This window comes from Antechinus flavipes, chromosome 5, assembly GCF_016432865.1.
Source record: "Antechinus flavipes isolate AdamAnt ecotype Samford, QLD, Australia chromosome 5, AdamAnt_v2, whole genome shotgun sequence".
NCBI lineage: Eukaryota > Metazoa > Chordata > Mammalia > Dasyuromorphia > Dasyuridae > Antechinus > Antechinus flavipes.
The window spans coordinates 162616835-162637943 of NC_067402.1; the positions used below are offsets into that span (position 1 = coordinate 162616835).

At 31.9% G+C, this 21109-nt stretch overlaps 1 protein-coding gene across 4 annotated transcripts in view; it reads right to left on the bottom strand.

The window, feature by feature from the left end:
- The window catches only part of OPTN (optineurin), a 39385-nt gene that overhangs the window by 1992 nt on the left and 16284 nt on the right, over nucleotides 1-21109 (bottom strand). The window contains exons 5-13 of one of the 4 annotated variants that reach the window (XM_051961422.1): nucleotides 19004-19077; nucleotides 16981-17115; nucleotides 15902-16004; nucleotides 14352-14467; nucleotides 12841-12990; nucleotides 12362-12455; nucleotides 11312-11470; nucleotides 2070-2200; nucleotides 1150-1232 (exon numbers count right to left, since the gene is read on the bottom strand). In XM_051961422.1, the coding sequence (XP_051817382.1) occupies nucleotides 1150-1232; nucleotides 2070-2200; nucleotides 11312-11470; nucleotides 12362-12455; nucleotides 12841-12990; nucleotides 14352-14467; nucleotides 15902-16004; nucleotides 16981-17115; nucleotides 19004-19077 (1045 nt within the window). Of the gene's footprint in view, nucleotides 1-1149; nucleotides 1236-2069; nucleotides 2201-11311; nucleotides 11471-12361; nucleotides 12456-12840; nucleotides 12991-14351; nucleotides 14468-15901; nucleotides 16005-16980; nucleotides 17116-19003; nucleotides 19078-21109 lie in introns of all 4 variants that reach the window. The other 3 variants (XM_051961421.1, XM_051961424.1, XM_051961423.1) reach the window with 3 other exon arrangements.

A 21109-nucleotide genomic window follows, 5' to 3' on the forward strand; every position in this document is an offset into this window, starting at 1 on the left:
TTGTTTTATTCCTTTTTTTGTACAATTACCTTTGTGTTATTAATTACATGATTTTTAAAAGGACTAATATATTAGACAATCACAGAGGTGCATGCATATGTATGCACACTTTCCTCCCTTCCCTTACCACCTTCTATAAAAATACTTCAAGTTGTATTTGTGATTGATTTTCCCCTTTAAAGCTGCCTTTGAAATTCATTTTAATTTTACATAAGTAAAAACGCTTAGCGAAGGCAAAAAGATTTGAACATTCAGCATAATTTGTTCTAGCTCTGCCCCAAGAAATCTCTGTATTCTAACAGGTGGTGTTGATTAAATCTTAGTGGAATGAAAACTTATCAACAGAATAAAAGACAATTAATATTCTCTTATAGCAATGTATTTGAAATGGAGGTATTAAGTGATGACTTGAAACTGGTCTAGCTTTGCCAAGAAAAAAGTTTAAAAGCTAATACACAATTTTAAAATGGGACTTCTGGATTCTTAGTGATCATCTTTAAATTACCTTTCAGCTATCATTTGGTTATTTTCTGGATTACATTTCTCTTCTACTTATCTCAATAAAATATATGTTCCATGAGAACATGGGGAGATTTGCCTTTGTATTTCTCTAGTGCACTGAACATGATAGACTTTCAGCAATGTTTAGCAGAATTTACAAAACAGGTATGATAAGTCTTTCTTCCCTAAGTTTAACCCCAAACTCAGAAAACTAATGCTTTTTAGAGTTGCTACTTCAAATTAACTGTAATTTAATTAGAGTATTCCTTCTATAAACTAAGACTGCAGCACCTCCATGAATTAAAGGACCATCTTTATGAGTTGCTATGATTTAAAAGATAAAAATAAAATCATTGTTCATTATCTGGTAGACAACATTCTAGTGATAATCCTCTGAGATGCCACTGAAATTCATTTTACCAAATTTTAAATAGTAGGTGTGAGACAAGAGATGTGGCTTTCCTGGTTAACAAATATATTCTTTGAGAAAAGCCACTGCTTAGGGTTCACATAATATCCATGTAACTCACATGGATATTATGCTGTGCATTATGGAAACAAAGTAATAGGTTTAAGAATTTACTTCTCTGAACAAAGTTATTGGTCTTGTTCATTTATTGAAACAAAATAATGAATTTAAGAATTTACCTCTCTGAACAAGGTAGGGTTGTTGGTCTTGTTCATTTGTTGATCTGGCCCCATGACGGCTTTGCAGTTCCATCAAAGACTGTCTGCTAAGAATAAAAATTAGCACATAGTGATTTGCTAGCATTCTAAAAGATAGAAGTAACTAACAAAATCAAATAGATTGCAATAACATCAAGGAATCAAATAACAAACAGAATGATGGACACCGATCTAGTCAGAAGTCAGAAAGACCTGGTTTCAAGTCCTACTTCTCAATCATAATAGCTGAGGTTTTTTTGGTAAAGGTTTTTTTTTTTCCTTTTTTTGAGTGGGGGGGAAGTGGGGGCTGAGGCAATTGGGGTTAAGTGACTTGCCCAGGGTCACACAGTTAGGAAGTGTTAAAGTGTCTGAGGTCATATTTGAACTCAGGTTCTCCTGACTTCAGGGCTGGTACTCTTATCTACTGCACCACCTAGCTACCCCTCTTGGTAAAGATATTGCAGGAGTTTGCCATTTCTTTCTCTAGTTCCTTTTACAGATGAATAAACTGAGACAACTGGGATAAATTAATTGCCTAGGGTCACATAGTATCTGAAGCTAAATTTGAACTCAAGAACATGAATCTGACTGAGTCTGATGGATATTCTATCCATTGTGTCACCTGTAAAAGTATTATCAGTATTTTACAGAAACTGAGGCTCGGATAGGCTAAAGGGTTTAAACATTATCACAAAGTAAGTGCTTAAGGAAGGAATCAAACCCAAGCTTAGATACTCTAAGTCCAGCACTTATAGAACTATATTATTATGTCTCTCCAAACTCAAACAAAGCAGTTTTCTAATACAGAATAGAATGTTCTGCTGAATAAAGAATCAAGCTCCAAGTCTGTATTGCAATCTATTTCAAGTCTACATTTCAGAGCCTGCCTTTCACTTTCTTACCTGCTCCCATCTTCAAAAACATTGTTTTCTTTCAGTAAAAATGCCAGTTGCAATGCCAGTTGTTCCTTTTCTTCATGAATCTTTTCTCTTGCTGCTCTCTCAGCATGGAAGTCAGAACAGTAAACCTCCATCTGGTTAACAACAACAACAAAAAAATTCAATTCACTGCTTTTCTGTGTACTTAAAGACTCAAAAGAAAATTGCATACACATTAAAATAGCATAGAATATCAATATTTACTACATATGCACCAAATGGCACAGCATTTAAATACTTTAAAAGTTGAGTGAATTACAGGGAGTGATATATTGTAAAACTAATAGTTTTTCCCTTTAAATGATTTTCCCCTTTAAAGCTGCCTTTGAAATTCATTTTAATTTTACATAAGTAAAAACGCTTAGCGAAGGCAAAAAGATTTGAACATTCAGCATAATTTGTTCTAGCTCTGCCCCAAGAAATCTCTGTATTCTAACAGGTGGTGTTGATTAAATCTTAGTGGAATGAAAACTTATCAACAGAATAAAAGACAATTAATATTCTCTTATAGCAATGTATTTGAAATGGAGGTATTAAGTGATGACTTGAAACTGGTCTAGCTTTGCCCTTTCATATCTAAATAAATATAACCAAAGAGTAAACAAGAAAGAATTTTAGAAAAGTTAAGACTCACTAGATATCTAGGAATTACTTTTCAGCTATGCATTGTACCTCTATAAAACTGGCCATGTATACTGTGAATTCTACCAAACATTTAAAGAACAATTAACTCCAATGCTTTATAAACTATTTGAAAAAATAGGGATTAAAGGAGTCCTACCAAATTCTTTTTAGGACACAGACATGGTACTGATACCTAAACCAGGTAGGTTGAAAACAGATAAAGAAAATTATAGACCAATCTTCCCTAATGAATACTGATGCAAAAATTTTAAGTAAAATATTTTGCTAATGCAAAGAGGTTACTAAATATCACCCCCAAGATAATACAGCATGACCAAGTAGGATTTATACCAGGAATGCAGGGCTGGTTCAATATTAGGAAAACTATTAGCATATCTATATCAATTAAGCAAAATCTATATCAATTAGCAAAACTATATCAATAACCAAATTAACAAAAACCATATAATCATCTCAATAGATGCCGAAAAAGCATTTGATAAAAATCCAACATCCATTCCTAATAAAAAACACTTGAGAGTATAGGAATAAATGGACTTTTCCTTAAAATAGTCAGGAGCATATATTTAAAACCGTCAGTAAGCATCATATGTAATGGGGATAAACTGAAACCATTCCCAATAAGATCAGGAGTGAAACAAGGCTGCCCACTATCACCATTACTATTCAATATTGTATTAGGAATGCTAGCTTCAGCAAATAAAAGTTGAGAAAGAAATTAAAGGAATTAAGAGTAGGTAATGAGGAAACTAAATTATCGCTCTTCACAGATGATATAATGGTATACTTAGAGAACCCTACAAAATCAACTAAAAAACTTTTAGAAATAATCCACAACTTTAGCAAAGTTGCAGGATACAAAATAAATCCACATAAATCCTAAGCATTTTTATACATCACCAATAAATCCAGCAGCAAGAGATACAAAGAGAAATTCCATTCAAAATAACTGTCAATAGCATAAAATATTTGGGAATCTATCTGCCAAGGGAAAGTCAGGAATTACATGAGCAAAACTATAATAAAACACTTTCCACACAAATAAAGTCAGATTTAAACAATTGGAAAAATATTAAATGCTCTTTGATAGGCCAAGTGAATATAATAAAGATGACAATACTACCTAAACTAATCTATTTATTTAGTGCTATACCAATCAGACTCCCAAGAAACTATTTTAATGACCTAGAAAAAATAACAACAAAATTCATCTGGAAGAACAAAAAGTCAAGAATTTCAAGGGAACGGATAAAAAAAAAAATCAAATGAAGCGGCCTAGCTATACCTGATCTAAAACTATATTATAAATCAGCAGTCACCAAAACCATTTGGTATTGGCTAAGAAATAGACTAGTTGTTCAATGGAATAGATTAGGTTCACAGGACAAAGTTTCCTCCTATACAGGAAAAAGTATAGATTTCTAACTATAGCAATCTAGTGTTTGACAAACCCAAAGATCCCAACTTTTGGGATAAGAATTCACTATTTGACAAAAACTACTGGGAAAACTGGAAATTAATATGGCAGAAACTAGGCATGGACCCACACTTAACACCGTACACCAAGATAAGATCAAAATGGGTTCATGATTTAGGCATAAAGAACGAGATTATAAATAAATTAGAGGAACATAAGATAGTTTATCTCTCAGACTTGTGGAGGAAGGAATTTGTGACCAAAGAAGAACTAGAGATCATTATTCATCACAAAATAGAAAATTTTTATATCAAATTTAAAAGCTTTTGTACAAACAAAACTAATGCAAACAAGATTAGAAGGGAAGCAATAAACTAGGGAAGCACTTTTATAGTTAAAGGTTCTGATAAAGGCCTCATTTCCAAAATATATAGAGAATTGACTCTATAAGAAATCAAACCATTCTCCAATTGATAAATGGTCAAAGAATATGAACAGACAATTTTCAGATGATGAAACTGAAACTATTTCTACTTATATGAAAGGGTGTCCAATTCACTACTAATCAGAGAAATGCAAATTAAGACAACTCTGAGATACCACTACACACCTCTCAGATTGGCTAAGATGACAGGAAAAGATAATGCTGATTGTTGGAGGGGATGTGGGAAAACTGGGACACTGACGCATTATTGGTGGAGTTGTGAACGAATCCAACCATTCTGGAGAGCAATCTGGAATTATGCCCAAAAAGTTATCAAACTGTGCATACCCTTTGATCCAGCAGTGCTACTACTGGGGTTATACCCCAAAGAGAAGGGAAAGAGACCCACATGTGCCAAAATGTTTGTGGCAGCCCTGTTTGTAGTGGCTAGAAACTGGAAAATGAATGGATGCCCATCAATTGGAGAATGGTTGGGTAAATTGTGGTATATGAATGTTATGGAATATTATTGTTCTGTAAGAAAGACCAGCAGGATGATTTCAGAAAGGCCTGGAGAGACTTATATGAACTGATGCTGAGTGAAATGAGCAGAACCAGGAGATGATTATATACTTCAACAACAATACTGTATGAGGATGTATTCTAATGGAAGTGGATATCTTTGACAAAGAGGAGGTCCAATTCAGTTCCAATTGATCAATGATAAACAGAATCAGCTACACCCAAAAAAGAACACTGAGAAATGAATGTGGACTACTTGCATTTTTGTTTTTCTTCCCAGGTTATTTTTACCTTCTGATTCCAATTTTTCTTGTGCAACAAGAGAACTGTATGGATCTGCACACATATATTGTATCTAGGATATACTTTAACATGTTTAACATGTATGAGACTGCTTGCCATCTAGGGGAGGGAGTGGAAGGAAGGAAGGGAAAAGTTGGAACAGAAATGAGTGCAAGGGATAATGTTGTAAAAATTACCCACGCATATGTTCTGTCAATAAAAAGCTATATTAAAAAAATTATTATTATTAAAAAAAACTGACCATGTATTAAGATATATAAACCTCATGTGTAAATGCAAACAGATCTTAATCTTTTATATACCACAAATGCCATGAAATTTGAAGAAATGATTAAAAATTAGTTGAGACTAACACATAATTCTAAAGAATTTTTGAGTAAAAGAATAGAAAATTTCAAAGAAAATTAACAAGATGTACTAAAATTGAGGTTGCAGTCAAAGACCCCTTTTTAGGTTCCCAAGGAGAAAAATGTATATCTAACATGTATAGTCCCAAATATATGTATATATTATATTCCCCTTCCCAAGTAATCACTATTTTGTTAGAAAACATTAATCTATATTTTTCTTCACAACTTGAATCTGAAGATAGTGCTGCCCAGTTTAAGAAAACAGAACAAAACAAAATAAAACTGTTCCCCAAATAGGCAAAGCCTTATTCCACATTGCATGCCCCACTATGGTGACCCTTAGGTGGAAGATGAACAATAGAGGGTTAGAAAAGAGTAGATTTGAATCTCCTTGGAAGTAAGCTGAAACATAAGGGAGGGAAGAGAAAAAAAAAGGAGGGGAAAAATATACCATGCATTATTATCCCTTCCTTATCAAATGTTAAATTAAGAAACTATTGTTAATAAGGGTAATCTGAAGTTCATATTATCCAATTAAAAAAGGTGGGAGCAGGTACACTGAAGGGGAATGTGTTAGAGAAAACAAGGAATAGAGGATGAGTAACAGAAACACAGCAGATGTAAAAAACATAAGGCATAAAAACATATCTGATAGAAAAGGTTAGCAGAGATGGCCCCAATGAGGTCTTTTTTACATTTTTCTTATTGCAGGTATGATAAGTAATGGTAGTTGAGTTGTTTCCTTCTGACCCCTACCCTGAAACTATATACGGATTTTGCCTGGGGAAAAAACAAAACAAACAATTCAGCACATTGCCAAGTGACTATAAACACCTTCACAAATAAGACTGGAGCAGAACAGGGAGGACAACAGATGACAGTACAGCTCAAAAGCTGTTGTTCAGTTGTTTTAGTCATCTCTGACTCTTCTTTATTTGGGGTTTTCTCGGCAAAGATAAAGTGGTTTGCTATTTCTTTCTACTGCTCATTTTGCCAAAGAGAAAATTGAGGCACTGATTGGTAACTAGTGCTCACAAGTGTTCTGGGTCACAGTACCAGGATAGAGAGGAACACTTATGGTCAGTCAAAAAACAGCTGAAGTTCTGGTCCTAGCTCAAAGCAGGCACTAGCACTTCTGACTGAAGTAATGACAAATATCTTGTTGAAAAAACAAATGACCTGGATAACAGACTATCTGAAAACCAAGGTCAAAAAAAAAGCCTAGACATTGTATTTCAAGAAATTATCAAGGAAAATTGCCCTGATATCTTAGGTATATAGGATACATTAGAAATAGAAAGAATCTACCAATCTTCACATGGAAAAGGTCCCCAAATTCTCAGGAATATTATAACCAAGTTTCAGAATTCTGAGGTGAAGGAAAAAAGGTTGCAAGCAGCCAAAAAAGAAACAATTCAAATATCATGGAACCATAGCCAAGATCACATAAGATTTAGAAGACATTAAAAAAGCAGAAGGCCTAGGTAATGAAATTCTAGTAGACAAAGGCATGAAAATTACAAACAACTTATTTAGCTAAACAGAATAATCCTTCAGAGGAAAAAAATGGATATTTAATTAAATAGAGGACTTTCAAACATTCCTGATTTAAAAAAAAAAAAAAGAACAGAAAATATGACATGCAAAAACAAGAAACAAAAGAATCATAAAAAGGTAAACATGAAAGAGAATTATAAGGGACTTAATAAAGTTAAAACTGTTGGTTCCTTTGTGGGAAAATGATAACACACACACACACACACACACACACACACACACACACAGTATAACAGGGAAATAGAACAAGAAGCTATTGGGGGAGGGGCATGATAAAAGGAAGCATGGATTAAAACAATCAGTGATCAGAAACAAACTTCTGTGGAAGGACAGGAAAAAAATGAGAGAAAGATCAACAGAAGAAAATCTAATTGAGAGAAATATGTAATTCTGAGTCCTAACTAAATGTGAATAGGATGAGCTCACCCATAAAACAAATATGGACAGCAGAATTAATTAGAAGCCTGAATCCAAAACTATGTTGTTTATAAGAGACATACTTGAAACAGAGACAAATACACAGTATCAAAATAAGGGATTTCAGTGAGCTTTTGCCTAGGCTGACATAGGATCCTGCCACCAACCTCTGAGTCAAATTTGTGTATGTAAAGCAAAAAAATGGCTCTATGTCCAAATTGCCATGAAATTGTGCATATCCTTTGATTTAGCACCACTACTAGGTGTGTACCAAAGAGACCAAAGGAAAATGACTTATTTGTACAAAAATAGTTATAAGTACCTCTTTTTATATGATGATAGAATTGCTCATCAGAAGTGATGGCTAAACAAGTTGCAGCATAATGATTGTATGGAGTACTTATTGGACAATGACAAGGGGTGTGGTTTCAGGAAAAACATAGGAAGATCTGTATGAACTTTTATAAAAGGAAATGAGAAGAATCAGAAGATCATCATGCACAGTAACAGTAATGCTATAATGATGAACAACTGTGAAAGATATGGCTACTATTCTGATTAATACCATGTTCCAAGACAATTCCAAAGATTGTTGTTCACCTCTAGGAAGAGAAGTGATATAAATGCTATAACTTTCTAGCTTTCTTTGTTTTTTGTTGCCTTTTTTTTTTTTTTTTTTTTTTTTTTTTTTTTTTTTTTTGCAATATGGCTAATATGGAAATAGTTTTGCACAACTAAACATGTGACTGATATTGTTTGTTTTCTCAGTCAGTGGGGGATAGATGAGAGAGGGAATGAATTTGGAACTCAAAATTTAAAAAAAATGTTAAAAATAAATGATTTTTTTCATTATCCAATTACGAACTAACAGTAATAATAATTTATATAAAATGTGTGAATAGTTATACAATATGCAGATTAAGAGGCTCAGAAAATAGGATTTAAAAATCAATCCTAGAAAAAGAAATTGAACAATAAAAGAAAAAAATGGATTTATATGAATTCTACCAAACATTCCAATATTAATTATTTATAATATTATATAAAGACATAAAAAGGATCCCTATTAAATTCCTTCTATGATACATATTTAATCTTGCTTTCAAAGTCAAAGCTCTTCCAAGCTTTAGTAGGTTCTGCCTGAATTTACATTCTCTTAATCCAACTTCTGAGAACAGAACATAATTTTCATGACACAATGAGGAATAAAAACACAACTTTAGTGTTGATTTTTTAAAAGCCAGTAACAAAAACAATACATTTATATCACATTTTAAAATTTCAAAACATTTTACACACATTATCTTTTTTTGAATGACAAAAACCCAACTTGAACTCCCAACCTCAAAACAACCCTGTGAAGTATTATTAGTACTATATTTTGTGTCCATTTTACAGATAAGGAAACAATCTCAGAGAGGCTAAATGACTTGTCTATGTTACAAGCTATGAACACACATTGTCCTGATTCCAAGACAGCAGGATGGCTCCCTTATACGGCCTTTATGAGAAACACTGGCTGTAAAAATTGTTTCCCAAATTTTTGCCTTCCTTCTAATCATGGCTGCATTAGTTAATGTTGTTGTTTTTTGCAAAAAATTTTTATTTTAATGTTATCAAAATTTTCCATTTCATTATTTCATAATGCTCTTCAGTTCTTCTTTGGCCATAAATTCCTCCCTTCTCCAAAGATCTGACAGATAGACTATCCTTTGCTCTCTTAATTTGCTTATAATATTATCCTTTATGTTTAAATCATGAACCCATTTCAACCTTATCTTGGTATAGAATGTAAGATGTTGATCTATGCCTAGTTTCTCCCATAGTATTTTCCAATTTTCCCAGTAATTTTTGTCAATTAGTGAGTTCTTATCTTTGGCCTTATCAAAAAGTAGTTTGATAATAGTCACTGACTATTGTGTACCTAACCTTTTTCACCAATACCAAATGATATTGATAACTGCTGCTTTATAATAGCTTTAGATCTGACACAGCTAGGCTATAAAGGAGATTAATTCTAAGCAAAAATAAAAAAAACCTGAACACTTAAGTATCCTTTGAGATGGCAAAGAATGGGAAATTGAAGGGATGGCTGAATTGGGGAATAGTTGAATAAGTCACGATATGTGATGGGATAATTTTTTATTATTTTTTATCAGCATCATGACCAATCACAATTCCAGAATACAAATGATGAAACATGCAATCCACCTCATAATATAGAGGTAAAGGACTCAATACAGAATGAGACAAGCTTTTTTGGAGAGAAGAGGATGTGAAAATTTGTTTCAGTTGACTATATATGTTCGTAATAGGTTATCTTTTTCTTGTGTTCTCAATTGGGTAAAGGGGTAGAATGGGAGATTTTGGCCAAATAAAATAAATAAAATATTTTAAAAGGGAGGAGAAAAAGAAAAGAAAATCTAAGAAATAAGACTATATGTCTAAAAGAATGACAATAAGAGAAAGCTCTTTAAGTTCTAAAAATTATATGAAAGGACAAGAAATACAAAATACAAAAAGTAAATGACGATTTTCACTAAGATTTTCAGTACCTACATAGTACATCTGTACCAATTTCCTTGTATTTTCAAATAGCCTTTACTTTTTTTCTTATTTGTTTCCTATAGAATTATTATGGAATAATAGTATATTTATACTTTATTTTAATATAGAATGATACAATTATTATAGAATAGCTTTAGAATTATTAAAAGATAATTATGAAAGCTATTAATTATACAAAACTTTCCTCCTAATTTAATATTTTTAAAAATTCTAAAATAATAAAATAAAAAGTCTACTAGCCTAAACATAAGACGACAGTAAACTGAAGGCAATAATGTGAAGAATGTCCTTGAAGAGACTTTGCAACTTTTTGTTACTCATATTCCAATGGGGTTGGTCTCTTACAACTGTTACCTGTCACAGAGTTTTGATATTCTGATTTCCAAAGCTGAAGCTAGACTTGGAAGTTTAAATCATGCTAAAAACATATCTTAAAAAACTTTTGATTAAAATTGCCTTTCTATAACATGTTCTTGTTAATGATATCAAAGAGATCTAGTGAAGATAGTTAGCTTCAGCAGGCTATTCCAATAAATTACAAAAAGAACGCCTAATTTTTGTAATACATTTGATCTTCTGGGGATCCCCAGGTTAACTGTATAACTGTACACTCCTGATTAGATATGCTTTTTCTTTTTAGATATTTAGATATATTTGATATTAGATAACATGACTTGTTTTTTGTTTTTTACTACTAAGAACAGGAATCATAAAGAGAGTATTCCATATTCTATTACTGAAAAGCTTAGGGACTTTTTCAATATTAGTATGTACTAAGGGAATGGAAAAGATAAGGGTTGCCTCTCCTTACTAATAGGGAGAAAAATCAGTCTGGTTAAGTTTTAAAGATTGACAATATGGTTATTTGATTTTAAAATACAATGACAACAGACATATGGAAGTACCATATATTAGTAATTACATTATTAGTTTTATTTTACAGTGAAATACATATTTGTTTAAGTGATGCCTAAATTTAAACAAGTATAAAATATATCTGTACCTGAGCCCGGAGGACAGCCATGGTCTCCAAGTCTTCTTCTTGCTTAGCAATAATCTGCTTCATCTCATCCATTTGCAACTGCTTGGAAGCCAGGGCTCTCTCTGCTAAATCAAGCTTTTCATTTAATTCCTTCATCACTGACCTGTCAACTTTCTCTGCCTGTTATAAAAAATTAATTGAAGAGAAAATATTGAAACCATAAAATACCTTTTAGTCAAATAGTAGACAAAATATATGTGAAAAAAATTACTGGTTTTCATTTATTCAGCCCCTTACTAATAAGGCTGCCAACTTTTCTTTCCCAGTTTCTTAGAAATATCAGTGAATACCAACTTAGGATTCTTGGCTTCTGGTAGGATTTAACATTTCATCTCAAGCTAGAAAATATAAACCAAACCAAACCACAATGGTTAGATACTTTTAAGCTGACTGAGGATGTAACTGATTCATATAATTTTACAATGTAATTTCTTTGTGTAATCAGTAGGGGAAAAAAGGAATACACTTTAATGTTAAAAGGGGCCAAACAAGTTAAGGTACTACAACTCTAGTGAGCTAATGAAAATCACTAAATTTATAAATTGGTGAGATTGACAACAACAAAAAATCTTCCTCAAAATAAAGCAGATATATTCTAAACCAGAATACTATGACAGGAATTTGCTTAATCAAAGTACTATATGAATTTGGGCAATCAACAGCAGGTCAATTTCTACAGAAATCAAAAGCACTAATCCCAGCTAATGCTCTCACTATGCATGACACTGATCACAAGGAGTCTATAGGGATGGACCATACATTTATCATAAATGTGAGAAATATTAAAATATCATTGAGTAGATCAGAAGTATCATTTATATATACATACACACACACACACATATGAAACAGAAATCAGTAAAAATTATAACTTAAAAATAATTTTGATGCAAAATTTAAATGTCTTTGCTGAGATTTATAATAATTGACCTATTTCACATGCACAATCAATACACATAAAGACTCATATTCCTCTTTACTCTCTGTAAATTGCCTTTTTCCTTTAAATACCTCTTTTCTTTTTAGTTCTTCAATTGTTTTCAGTACATTACTATGTTCAAGAAGAAGCTTGTTATGTGTTGTCTGTAAAATGGCAAATTTGGACCTATTTCAACAAATAAAAAAATTAATTGGAAGACTGGAAAAAATGAGTAATTTTATTGCTTTTTTTCCTCCTCCCCCCAAAAAGGTAAATGCCTCCCTTAACAATGATATAAATATACATAAGTATTTTTCTCTTCCTTTTTACCTCAACTTCCTACCCACCAAGAAAAATTTCTCCACTCAAAAAATTAAGGTATAATTCTTCCTCCACTTAAACTTATGGTTCTTTTCTAATGAAAAATGCTATGCATCAGAAGGTTCCTGTTGCTCTAGTATAGTAATCAAAAGAGGAACTTGTACAAACTTATCATTCCCCAAATTCTATTCTATTACAAAGGAGTTTATTTATCATTCATTTTTACCATTGCTTTCTATACCAAACTCACTTTTCATCATCTGTTTTAGCTTGTTCCATTTTGATTTCTGAGCGCATACTCTCCACTTGTAGTTCTAACTTTTTGTTGATATATACTAATTCTTGTTTTTCATCCAACTCTGATGGGGTTGCAGAATTTTTCCTTTCAAGGGCCTGACACCTGAAAAGGGCAGGGCAAAGATTCAATTGGAATGGTTCTTTCACTTCTAAGCCATCTAGATCAAAATGGAACCCAAATGTGTAACTTCAACACATTTAAAAGTCTAAGCCAGTGATTCTCAAACTTTTGTTTTCAGTATCTTTATCCTATTAAAAATTATTGAGGATCTCTCCAAAGCGTTTTTGTTTATCTGGATTATATTTATAGACATTTACCATATTAGAAATAAAAACTATTTTTGAATTTGTAGACCCTCTAAAAAGGGTTTCAGAGATCCCCAGGATTCTCTAGACCATACTTTGAGAACCACTGGTCTAAGCTTATGTAGAAAAGTAAAGCATGTCATATGTGTAATGTACAGGGATTTATTTAGTAAATAATAGTAACAGTAATGCCAGTTCCCATTTGCCTTCTTACTAATCAAAGGTTTATTTACTAATTCACTCTGCCACTACCAAAAGATTACACAGTCAGTATCACACAAAATACTAACCCCCTTGAAACTTTCAGTCATTTTCAGGAGATAGGGTGATATTTTAAAACAATCTTTAAAAACCCCAGCAGTTATCAGTAATAAAATGTTCTTCCTAAAGTGATTTATACTTGACAACATTGTTCCTGTTCTTTTAAGTTATGTACCTATATTATTCAAAGATTATGACTATGACTACTAAATTTCTTTCAAGAGACAACTATAAAGCTTTCTGCAAATGTAGGAAAAATGAAAAAAACATGTCGATTCTCCAAATATGTACTTGTAAGCCTGAGAATATAAGTACTGGGAAGCTATTATTTGAACACTACTTCTGTTTATTTGGAAAACTAATTTAAGAAGCCCAACAGCATTGTTAAGATACATGTAAACTTCTCTAGTCCGAGAATAAAACACAAAAATACTTAAGTATAATCAGTTTTAACACTAGCTAGTATTCTATGCAAAAGACCTTTTTTTTTTTTTGAAAAAAAGCAATTTTAAAAATCATTAATTTCTCTCCACTACTTATTAGTCTTAATAATTGACCCATAATGAAAAGATTTTTTACAACTTCTTCCTCTTCTTTTCTCTTTTACTTGAGTATTATTGCTCACTTTGTAAAATGTCTCACATGGAGGCACTTTTACACCACACACACACGCGCGCACACACACACGCGCGCGCACACACACACACACACACACACACACACACACACCCTCAAAAGTCATTAACAGCTTTTCACATATATACCTGAAACTAATGACATAGGATTTTCTGACTTAAAAATTAAGAACAGCTTTTACTTTTCTAATATCAGTAATATATTAACTGTATGTTTCTTTTTATTTTCCAAATACATATCAATTCTACCCTTTACTCTTACTTTTCTTGAAGCCTCTTCTTCATCAGCTCAGCTTCATTGAGCTTAGTGTGAGCTTCTTGAAGTTCTTTAAACAATGCTGTTACCTGGAGGTTAAGTGTTTCCACTTCACTTCCAACCTATCCAATAGAAAATTCCAACACACAAAGATGATTACTCCAGGTTAGTTTTTTTCTTGGAAAAACAAAACTAAACAAAATAGCTTGATTACTCTGTTACCAGTTTTTTGTATATTTAAAAATAAAGCTATTAACAGTCACAACTTTATTCAATGTCAGTAGCTTATAAATACTTGTTAATGTACTTTTAAATTAACTTATTAAAGGTAGACTTAGGAAACTGCTCTCCTTTCCTTCACTTTCTCAACTGATTGTGTCAGAAAAAATGACTACATCACAAATTTAATCATGACTGTGATTCAGCCTTAAATTTTCAGAAATACAATTCTGTTTAATTAATCCTTATCTGGATCTTCTCCATGCAGGGGAGTAATGTCTTTCATGAAGCTTAAGAGGGGTCAGTCTCTTTTTACTATGAACTAGTTATTGAATTAGCAGAACCCGAAGCTTCTGTGACTTCCTGATAATAAGCTTTTGGGTTTTAGCTCCCCATTTATGTGTCTTTTTTCAAGTTTAGATGGCTAAGCAGAAATGAGGATTTTGTTTAAATATTTTATTTTATCGTATCCCACAAAAACTTTTATAGCTACCAAAACTACCTTCTTTTGGTTTGTGGGCTCTTCTGAGCAGACTTAGAAATCTTTATAAAACATGCAATATCCACCTTACCTAAATCTTCTACCTTATAACAATCAACAAGGAGACAATTTCAACAACTTTCTGGACTATCTCTACTTTTTTGCTTTTCAATTGTGTCTTGCTCTCAACTCATCCATATATTGTTACATATAAATTCTCAAGAAAAACTTCCATATTCACAAGATCTGCCTTTATAATTATCCTTGTCCTTTAGAAATTCAGAGGAAAGCTAAAGTATCAGTCTAATACCAGTAATATCTCTGAGTCCAGATTTCCTATATTTATAAGGATTAATATATTGTTACATATAAATTCTCAAGAAAAACTTCCATATTCACAAGATCTGCCTTTATAATTATCCTTGTCCTTTAGAAATTCAGAGGAAAGCTAAAGTATCAGTCTAATACCAGTAATATCTCTGAGTCCAGATTTCCTATATTTATAAGGATTAATATATTGTTACATATAAATTCTCAAGAAAAACTTCCATATTCACAAGATCTGCCTTTATAATTATCCTTGTCCTTTAGAAATTCAGAGGAAAGCTAAAGTATCAGTCTAATACCAGTAATATCTCTGAGTCCAGATTTCCTATATTTATAAGGATTAAGACCTGGCTTAATTTTATAAAGAATGAAATTCAAATCAAAAAAAGAGAATTTGAGAGTGATGATAAAAATTTAGAATCAATAGAAAGTCTGTGCTCCCAAAATGTATGACAATGCATAAGGATATAAGCAATAACATAAGTCAATAATCATTTTAGAGAAACAATCTTTTAATTCTGTTACCCACAGTCTCTATGCTTTGTTTCTTTTCTTTTTCTTCTCCAGGGCTCTCCTCAGTCTGGGTGCCATTCTCAGAATGATCTCGTGCCTTCTTTTCTAAATCTGCGAGTCTGAGAAATTCCAATGTTACTTTCATTGAGTTCTGAAGAGGAATGACAATTGCAAAAGTGCTAACTGGAACAGTTATTAGTATGCTTAACAGATTAACTATGAACTCGCCTTTTCAGAACAAAGTTGGCTGGCAAAGATTCAAGATATAACATGCTTAAGAACTAATATGAAGAATAAGGATGGTCCTAAACTAATTCAGAAGATAAGTTTTGTCTGTCCTCAAACAAATGCAATATTCAGGTATTAATTTACCAAGGCCTAGGACAGAACCCTCATAACTTTTACCTGGACTATTACAATAGTCTTCTAATTGGTTTTCCTAACTCTAGTTAATCCAATTCTGCTCCCACACAGCTGTTGCCAAAGGAATTTTCCTAAGTCTGACCATATTATTTTCTTTTTATAAAGTCCTTTATTTGACATTTAAAGTTCTAATATGTTCATTGATTCAATCAACTAGTTAAAGATCATGTTAACAATCACAAATTTAATTTCACAGAGAATAAATATTCCTTTCCACAGCTTCTAACAAGTTCCTACTTCTATTCTACTGGAGTCAAGCAAAGTGTCATGCTATTTGAGCATGGGACATAGATAAAATTTAGCAGCTAGTCACCAGAGTGTCCCTGTTTTTATAAAGATGCCAGTTAATAGGCAAACTACAGGGAAAATGTCAAAAAGCCCATAGTCTAACCCTGATTGTCATTATCAGATTAAAGTAGAAACAGCTAATTTAAATCTCTTCCATTTAACATTATTTTGGTTAAACTTGCATATCATCATCATTACATATTTGTATAACTTTATATAATTTTAAAATACATTAGCTCAATGGAATCTCACAGTAATGCCATCAAACAAGGAAAACAATTTTTATTCTATAAAAATAGCCTTGTGTACTTCATGCATTAAAATTCTTTTATAAAAATTAAGAAGTTCTGAAAGTGTACTGACTATAATGGATGTATATTATACCTGGCTTTAGCTGCCTGCAGTGCAGTTTCAAGATTTTCCACCTTCTGATTTCCTTCCCTGAGGCACAGTAGAAGCTGACTAACAGTTAATTCCTCAGATTCCAAATAATTCTTGGCCCCATCCACAGATTGATTCCTATGCAGAGATAAAAGTATTTCTTTTTAGTAAAATTAAAAACCAAAAAGGTTAACATTTAGAATAGGAAGTAAAAGTGTTATAATTTAAAATAGATTATTTCATTTAAACATGATCTGTTTTAAACAGAATACTGCTAATTGAGCATCCATCAGCTATTATTCAGTGATAGTTTAAATCCCATATCAAGCTCTTCTGCTGCTTTTAAAGGAAACTACAAAGTGAGTACAAAACAGCACTCTTATAATACCCAACTTGGGCTCAGCCAAAGGGACTGTCCTATGACTTCTTTTCTCGTATCACTAAGGTCTTTGTTACATGTCATTTCCTACTACATGAAGTTCTTGAATGGCTAAAACTGTCTCTTTCCTATTTTTTGTTGCCTTCTCAAATCTGCTGTACAAGGATTTCCTGGTTAACTAAAGATGAGTTCAAGGGATTATATAATTGGCTAATAAACTCAAAGTCAGGATTCAAAGTTTCTGTAGGTTTAACAATTTGGGTTATGTTTTAAGGGAGAGGTAAAAATGTAGGAAGCTGTGACAGTTTAAACCCTGGAAGTGGTAAGGATGTGTGAAAAGCAAAATATTTTTTGAAATACTGTTCTGAGAAAGAACTCAAATCCTATAATAAGCTATCTGAGATCAGTAAGGCTCTAGGGACTGATCCTTTACAGAAAAAATTTAGATAAATTTAATATACACACAAAAATAAAATACCAAGCTTTTTTGACACCCTTTATTTAGTAGAGGGATGTAATATTAAGAATTATGCACAGTAGTTTAACTTAGTTTTGATAGTAAGATGTCTACTAATTTACTATATCACTACTCAAACATTTTGAGAAAAATGTTTCCATTCTATTCTCTTAACTAAGCTCACACTCTCACATTTGTGTCCTCTTCAGTTGTTTTTAATCATGTACATTTTCTTGGCAAAGATACTGGAGTGGTTTGCCTTACCTTCTCCAGCTCATTTTACAGATGAGGAAATTGAAGCAAATAGGATTTAAATGACTTGTCCAGAGTCACACAGCTGGTAAATATCTGAGGACAAATTTGAACTTAGGAAGATGAGTCTTCCTAACTCCAGGCCCAGCAACCTTATCAACTGCACCACCTAGCTGCCCAAAATGTCCCCATATCCCCCATATATAATCTAGTCCCAATTCGTATTTATATATCATTTCAATGTTTAAAAATATTTCTCTCAGAACAATCTTATGAGGTTAAATATTATTATTTCTATTTTATAGACAAGGACATTTAAGTAAAGTGACTTCCCCACAGTCAACAGCTATTAAATGTTCTAACTAGTATTCAAACTCAAATCTCATCTTTGAATCCATCATTCCTTCTACTAATTTAGGTGCTTCTCAGCTTATGCAGGCAACTTATTCAGGCACAAGATTATAAAGTCCTTAATCATCCTACCGTGTGAGTAGGATAAGTGAAGGATAGGAAGAGGCAAATGTTAGGTTATATTAAAGAGGCAGCCTTTTCAGATATTGAAGAATTCATTGGTCTAGATATCAGGAGACACAGATTCTACTCCAATTTTTACAAAGACTTATTAATTGAAAGTGAGTTGATTCACCTTTTTATACTTTTTCCTCTAGTCTGAGGAACATGAAATACCTAGTCCTCTCTCTTTTACATATATTAATTGGTTTTTGAGAAAATACTTAAGTACCATTATGGTTTTAATTCATTTTTACTGTTACAGTAATAACATTTAAACACAAAATTTTTCAAGGATTAGTAGTATAAGTCTGTGAAAAGTTACACTGCAACCCACCAGAGGATAAAGTCAAGATAACTGAAAAAAGATTTCTCACTATAATTTTTTTTTTGTATATTTTAAAGTAACTAGTTTTTATTCTACCTACTTGTCAATAGGATCAGGTGTTATCAACCCAGGACCATTCTTGATTTCTTTTAGGGCTGCTGTCTCATCTCCTTCCTGGGAAATTAAAAAAATAAAATAAAATAAAAAGGTAGTCTTAATAATTAACAAATATCAATGAGATATGCTGAACAGATAATTAACAGCTATCAAAAAGAAATGCTAAACAAATAAAGCAAGAATTTTAAAGATATTCAATTCAAGGAATCTGAAAGTTGTATTAGTATTTAAAATTCATTCCAACTGAATAGAAGTTAATTTTTCAGTTTTTATTCAATATCATAATGAATTAAGATCCTTTTTGCAGAGTCACTCAGAAGGTAAATGTGTTTCTGGTTCTGTAAAAGAGAATTTCTTATCTCCTTCTCTAGTAAGTTTCTTTTTCCTCTAGAGGAAATAAGGAACACATGCTAGTGTTTGTCTCCCCACATCTCCCTACTGTCTTTCACATTTTAGGAAGAGATGGATGGAAATTACTGTAACCAAAGTGGAGGACACAGCCTTTTTTACCCGGTAATATTAACAGAATAATATATTTTGCCAAGATGATTCTAGTTAGATATGTATTATGAGCTATATGATCTTTAGGGCACAGGGAAGACTAAGAATATACACTGATATTAAAATACTTTTACATTATAATGTGCCCAATGGAAAAAAAAACTTCCAAAAAAGATTAAGATGGCTATAAGTTAATTTTATTGCATGAGGTCTTTTAGATTATTAAGCTTATTTCCAATTCAATGAAGCAAGAAAAATGTTTTTTATTTTAGCTGTGTGACTATATTATTAAATTATTCACTTGTGAGAAAGGTATCTTACTAATCAAGAGCTTCAAAAGAAGGAATTTCATTTGGGAACTTCTAATGTAGGTGGATTTTTTTTGAATTTGTCAATTTATTTTCAGCAAACAGAGCTCTTCAGAAAAACCCATTAGCTTTTAGGAACTTTCAGTAACTTGTAAAAAGAGAATGGACAAAGTTTTAACTTTGTTTTCAAGTGGAGAGTTATAAAATCTCTTTAATTTCATGGCTATAAATCATTTGAATTAGGATGACTTAGATGTATTGATTACCATTAAGTCATTTTCAAATAGTAATTACTACACTTTATTTGCTGCCTGCTTAGTTTTACTTTTAAGTCATACCATACAAACTCTTCTAATCTGATCAAAGGAAAAAATTAAGTCAGGCACTATAATGGCGTTTTGGGTTGCAATCAAAATTACTGGTTCTTTGGATTACAGATTGTTTTTCTTTTTCTTCATTTTTTTTTTTCTTTTTACACATTTACCCACATACTTTAGTTCTTAGAGTTAGACAAATATTTTCTCTCTTTTCCTTTAAAAGATATTAACATGTTTAACTTATAGTAGATTGCTTGCTGTCTAAGGGTGGAGGAAGAAGGGGAAGAAAGGAGGAAAAATTTCAAACACAAGATATTGCAAAGGTGAATGTTGGAAACTATCTTTACATTCATTTGGAAAAATAATAAGCAATTATAAAAAATAAAAATAATAGATATTAACACTGTCTTAGAAAAGATAGTGAAGATAATTAATCTATTCTTTTGGGGCAAAAAGATATTAACATTGTCTTAGAAAAGATAGTTAAGATAATTAATCTATTCTCTTGGGGATCTTTTAGATGCATCATTCAGTCTCACATAGCCATATAAAGCAGAAGCTCACACAAAGTTTATCTTCTTGTTTTGCTGTTTAATATGTCTACTAATAAATTAGATACTAGAGATATATGTTCCCCAAAAAAATTTAGAGGGAAAAATATGTCAGATATGCAATATCTGATAGTATATTTAATTTTGGGACACCACATAAATCTCAGTTTGATGAGACTAAGTAAAGATCGTCTATTAAATAAACATCCAATACCATTCTGCTGGCCCAGACTTAGGATCAAATCAGAATAATTCTTTTTTTTTTTTTTAAAGCTTTTTATTTTTCAAAACATATACATAATTTTTGTTTTTTCTTCGCAGGTTATTTTTACTTTCTAAATCTGATTTTTCTTGTGTAGCAAGACAACTATATAAATATGTATACATATATTGTATTTAACATGTACTTTAA